A 6,012-nucleotide genomic window follows, 5' to 3' on the forward strand; every position below is an offset into this window, starting at 1 on the left:
GAATGAGGATTTTATATTCTTCCCTAGTAGTTGTTAATGTTTTCGGTGTATTGCGCATACTACGACTGGTAGATCACTATGTCTTTGTTAGATTATATATTCTAAATCTCCGTAGATGGTAGATCAGAGTTTCTAACACATTTACCCCATTTTTGAAATTACTATTCAAACATTTTTTGAATCTAAATTTATTTTTCTTCTATGCAGTTGATTATCTACATCAAATATACAATTTTTGCAGATTTTTTTGCATTCTAAAAAAATTGATATGAATTTTTATATACAAAAAGGGTAGTGAATGTCCAAAAATGACAAAAGTTGATTTTGTTCTAAGAGGACAATATCTTAATTTAGTTGTTCTATATTGCCAATTTTCCCTAAATTTTTAGCGTGAATTTTTTTTAAGCATGAATATATTTGAGTGGTTTAAATAAATGATCGAATTTGACCAACTACAAACACTACTATGGTTATTATTTGGAAAAAAATCGAATGGTATAGCTACCTAAATTTGTTTTTATCTAAACAGTGAAATTATCTTTATCTCATACTTTTTCAGTATTCCTTACAAAAAATATTTCAATTTTACAAAAAATATTGTATTCCAAAAATTGAATATGGGATGCAAAGTACCAACTCCATTGTGTTACTATTAGTTTGCCATCTCTTTGGTAAAATTCATAGACTTCTGTATAACTTTTACAATCAATATTTTCAATATTGAATACCCTAGCTGAAGCTGAGTAGCCTGAGTTATGTACGATTTGCTCGAATTATTTAATCAAAATAGTAATAAGCTGCATGTTTTGCATATATGTATATCTTTGCAATATAGTAAGTGAGGACATATTGTAGTCTGATTCTTGGATCTCTTCTTCGACTTAGCTAATCCCTTTTGGACCGATTAGGAAAAAGGATCAGGATTTAATGGTATCAGACCTCCTGATAAGAGGAACCAATGAATGGAATCGGAAAAGAGTGGAGGATACCCTTCCAGCACTAGCCCCTATTATCTTCTTAATTCAGCCTAGTCGACTTAACAGTGAAGACTCCTATGGCTGGCAGAAGACAAAATCTGGATCCTACGAAGTCAAGTCTAGATAATGTGCATTAATGGAATCCAAGATCAATCAACGCACCCGTTACCTATGAGAGCATACTCCAATTGGCAACGACATATATGGAGAAAAGATACATTACCTAAGCTAAAATTATTTTTGTGGAAAATTTGCATAGGGCCGAGCATTACCTTTAGGAATTAATCTCCAATCGCGAGAAATCTGTACTTCTGTTGTTTGTCCACACTAGGGATATTGAATCAATGGTACATCTGTTTTGCCAATGTCCTTTTGCGTTGCAGGTGTGGTCACACGCTCCAGTTCAGGGCCTCCTGGATTTCAAAAATCTTGAATCCTTTCCCCAGTTTCTCTCCCAAACGTCGAGTACTGTTGCACTACCTTCTACCAGACTACTTACTGATTTCATCTCCTGGTTCTGCTGGCAAATTTGGATTGCAAGGAACAAAATAGTTTTTAAAAAACCAATCATCATCCGCTGCAGATACAACACTCCTAGCGATCTGGGGAGCACGAGAATGGCAGCAGGCCCAGCCAAGGATACTAGCTACAACCTGTCCATCTCTCAGCTTATCACCTCCTCCTGCTAAGGCTCCGCCGAACACAATAAGCTCCAACTCTGATGCTTCTTGGTCACCAGTCTCTTCAAAGGCAGGTTTAGGCTAGGTTCTAGATGCGGGAGAACCACAATACTCCATTAAAGGCGCAATCACTACACCCAATGTGAGGTATCCTCTACAGGCGGAAGCATTGGCGCTTAGAGAAGCAATGACTGCAGCCACCCAATATCCCTTTACCAACGTCTGGTTTCGATCAGACTCTCAGGAGCTCATCCGAGCTATCGATTCTAAGATCTATCTGGTAGAGCTCTACGGAGTTTTCATGGATATCGAATCTCGATCTTCTACTTTCTCCCTTGTTTATTTCTCCTTTATTCGTAGAGAGTTCAATATTGTTGCTGATTCGCTAACAAAGAGCGCAACTGTATTGAATAGGGGTGGACGTTCGGGTACCCGTTCGGGTACCCGTTCGGGTACCCGTTCGGGTTCGGATCGGGTATCTCGGATTTTCGGGTATTTTGGTATAGAGGTGTAGAACCTGTTCGGGTATTTCTACACTTCGGGTCGAGTTCGGGTATTTTTAGTTCGAATTCAGTTATTTCGGTTCGGGTTCGGATATTTAGATTTTGAAAGAAAAAAAATTAAAATTTCATTTTTCAAATTTCTTGTATTTAAAAATATAACTTTCAATTCACTGATTTTTTTTAATAGATTGAATGATTAATAAATTTGGACATAACATTTTAAAACTAAAAAAACACTAATTTGGTTATTGTTTTTAAATTTCGGATGTAACTTTTGTTAATTCTTAAAACAAAAAACTTGACATGCATTTTAAGTGAGTAGCAAATCATTTCCTCCGTAATTATATGTATATTATATGAACTTAAAGTATGTGTAGTATCAATATAAATATTTTAATTAAAATAAGAGATATAAACTAGAAATATAAGGTTAGTAATATATATCTTCGGTTATCTTCGGATGTCCATTCGGGTTCAGATATTACCCGTTCGGGTTTAGATATCCAATCTCTCCTAATTCAATACCCGTTCGAGTATTTTGCCAATTCAGTTTGGATTTTGGTTCGGGTTTTTTGGATCGGGTTCAGATATCGGGTAAAATGCCCACCTCAAGTATTAAGACTTCTAGTTTGTACTGAACCTTTCCTAATGATATCTATTGTTGTTCGAAAAAATAAGCAAGTGAGGACAGAAAAAGACGCTACAAGTCCGATGCATTTCGATGAATGGTCATGCAATTATTATTATAAGCAATGATATGCAGAGGCAAATAAGATTTGGTGATAAGAAGGCAAAATTGAAAAGAGATTGGAAGATCCTTAAACCAACAAGTGGGGTACGTACGTACCGCATGAGGGGGATGCACCCTGTCCTCCATATCATGCACTTGATTGACCCACCTTTATTTGTTGTTTAGGTTTACTTCTACATGTTTTACCATCATGTTTGCAAATACTAAGCATCGTAATTTGTTGCAATATATTTTATTATAATATTATGAACTCACACGTATATTCTTGAGAAGAATGTTTTTTTTTTTTTTTGATCAAACCATACTTCCATTATACTGAAACGAGTATAAACTCCATTATAGGAGTATACAACAATGCCATAGCAAGCCAAACAGATAAATAATCTGATTGAATAATAGAGAGATAGCTTAAGAAAACAACTTACAAAAGAATGCCATAAAAACTGCATAACAACAATTTCATAGGCTTTTTGACAAATTGCATCCAGTGTAACCCAAAGGGTCACAATCACTGCCTCAAAGGCAGAAAAATGCACTAGCTGGGAGGAAAATCCTTGCAATACCAGCAATGCTTGTTCATCCAATTCGCTCCATACATGAGGAAATATTAGGAAAATAGACTGCTCCAGACAGGAAACACCCAAGAGAAAAGTACTCGTCTCAACCGGCTTCAACAGAAGGAATATCATAGATAGTGTTTCTTCAATCTGCCACCAAAAAGAAACACACACCAACATAGCAGAAAGAGCCAGATTGAACACAAGAAACAAACTGCATACTGCAGTAGAGATTGGCACTAAGGCCATATAGATGCTACTAACGAGCACAAGAGTAGAATCTAAGGAGAAAGACTCCATCGGAACATCACAAATTAAGACCAGGATCCACATATCCAGTGCCTCCCATACAACCCGTGTTTCATACCATTCAACAGAATAATGAACCGAGAGTGAAGCGCAGAGGCAAACCTGGAAGAGAACATCAGGACATGATCGAAAAGGAGACCACACTGTGCGCCGGTGGTATAACAAACTGCATCCAGCAGTACATCGACGCCCAGAGACAAAAGATGAGACACCAACAGACAAGTGATGAGTGTCTCCGCCTCTCATCTTACTCGTCAAAATTGGCGAATGAGACTCCAGATCTTGGATTTTGGGAAACGCATGGGATGAAAGGCTGGCGGCGGCGTTGAGGAAACGAAACAGAGCGAGAACAGAGGAAGCGTCGGGAGGGTCAGGTGGGTCCGGCGGAATGGTGGGAGAGAGAGATTCAAACCAAAAAAGCTTACATGGTGGTGGGTCGGGAAGAGGCCTGAAACGCGACGGGGCAGGAGCAGTCATCATCAGGAGCATGGCGGAAGAGAAGATCTGCTTCAGGAGGAGGAAGGCTGAACGGCGGAGTTGAAGCGGATGAGATCCATCAAAGCGGCGTGCATAGGAAAATGGGCCTGAGAGGTTTTACCTAGGGCGAACTATCTTTGCGAAGAATGTTAATTCACATGTATATTCAAGTAAATCGATAAGTGAAGTGTGCAAGGGATATATAATATTTGTAGGGAATATAATGATAACTAGAGCTTGACCATCGCACCCGCGCGGGTGTTAGCTTTTTTATAAATGAATATTTATTTGTATAAGTGATAATATATATTTTAAAATTTACCCGTTTAAATTTTTTTTTAATATGACATTTCTTAACACAATAATTTTATAGCTTTTATTAAGTAGTTTTATTTTATCATGTAAACCCTTAATTATATCATCCATTTATTTAGAATATGACTTGTAAAGTCACACAAATGTATTTTTATTTTTTATGGATCAAAATTTTATGATTATGTATAATAAAATTATTGTATACTATTTATTATGTATATGTAGAATTAATAACAATTGCATATGGAGTTACTTTGTTTTATTATTCACATTAAAAACTAAGATATAATGATTAGTTTTTGCATATTTTCTTTGGCTGCTTGTTGTTGTGAGAATATTTTTTCCACAAGCCATATAAAAAACTATTGAGATCGTGTATCGCCGCACATGGGGGCATGGACAAATCCAAAAAATAAATGTTTCGGGACGTCGTGTTGATATTAATTTAGTTTCTGTATAATAAGAAAACATATATTTTCTGGAAAATTAAACGAAGTTGTTCGGTAAGGATACAAAATAAAAGCATCTTCGGTTACCATTTAACTGCTAGTGGCGAGAGAGAAGCTTAAACAATTGCGTAGACTTATCATAAATGAATAATAATTCTAATAATTCATGTTGGCTACTACACCCATGTGTTGGTTTTACTTGTTTCAATTTTTTTTTCTAAAAAAAATTAAATTCTAATCTATTAGAAACACAGACCTAATCCCTGAATGGAAAGTGGAGTCCACGGATACAACTTCTCCTGGATAATATTTAAATGGGCAAGACTTCTCTTTTCTTTGCTTCATTTGAAACTTTTTTATTTGCCAAAAACATTAACCCATATCCGTATAGGATGACTAAAAAACTGTGATTTAGTTTCGCATAACAGATGAATCGAATTTGAAATATGGTGACATCCCAAGCTTTTTCTCTACCCACTTTCACCCAAGGGTCATATGACTTTCCCCTGCTAGATTTACCTCCGACCTCCGACGGAGCTGACCGGGGCTTGTGCCTTTCCACTTGACCACGAGTCCTCAGTCTACTTGTTTCAAACTTTCATCTGAAACAGAACTTACTTAATATATGAAAGTTAAGATTTGGTTTTATCGTGGCAATTTTTATGAACCATAATTTATATCTTAGTGTCATGTTTTTTCGTCAACAAATTCAATGCCTTTTGTTTGTTTGCCAACAAATTTAAATGTTTTTTCAGTTTTACTGTTAAAAATTATAAAATATATACGTTTAGTCAATAATTTCATCGATGATACATCAAAACACGAATCTTATTATGTATTAATCAAAGTTGCCAAAGTAATTATTTCCATTATCAGTTCAGTAACACAATTATCAAACACAAAGACTTTTTTTTTTTGAACACAACGAAATACCTATAATCACTAATTCGAAAAGACTGTGAGGACAATTTCGTAATTATATCAAAAACTTAAT

The 6,012-nt window shown here is 35.9% G+C and overlaps 1 protein-coding gene across 1 annotated transcript; it reads right to left on the bottom strand.

The window, feature by feature from the left end:
- Positions 1 to 3,205: 3,205 nt before the first annotated feature.
- LOC106302883 lies at positions 3,206 to 4,334 on the bottom strand. Its single transcript, XM_013739291.1, has 3 exons — positions 3,880 to 4,334; positions 3,337 to 3,618; positions 3,206 to 3,226 (listed from the first exon to the last, which is right to left on the bottom strand). Exons 1-3 carry the CDS (start codon positions 4,264 to 4,266, stop codon positions 3,206 to 3,208), a joined length of 690 nt encoding a protein of 229 aa, XP_013594745.1. The 5' UTR covers positions 4,267 to 4,334.
- Positions 4,335 to 6,012: the final 1,678 nt, after the last annotated feature.

Source organism: Brassica oleracea, chromosome C7 (assembly GCF_000695525.1).
Source record: "Brassica oleracea var. oleracea cultivar TO1000 chromosome C7, BOL, whole genome shotgun sequence".
In the NCBI taxonomy this organism is placed as follows: domain Eukaryota; kingdom Viridiplantae; phylum Streptophyta; class Magnoliopsida; order Brassicales; family Brassicaceae; genus Brassica; species Brassica oleracea.

Bases quoted from the DNA above. Each gene is read 5' to 3' on its own strand.
- LOC106302883 (XM_013739291.1), bottom strand. From the start codon at position 4,266: ATGCTCCTGATGATGACTGCTCCTGCCCCGTCGCGTTTCAGGCCTCTT. The intron at 3,619-3,879 runs GTTTGCCTCTGC...TTTTGGTGGCAG, and splicing joins GTCCTGATGTTCTCTTCCAG to ATTGAAGAAACACTATCTAT. The intron at 3,227-3,336 runs GTAAGTTGTTTT...TACTCGTTTCAG, and splicing joins AGTTTTTATGGCATTCTTTT to TATAATGGAAGTATGGTTTG.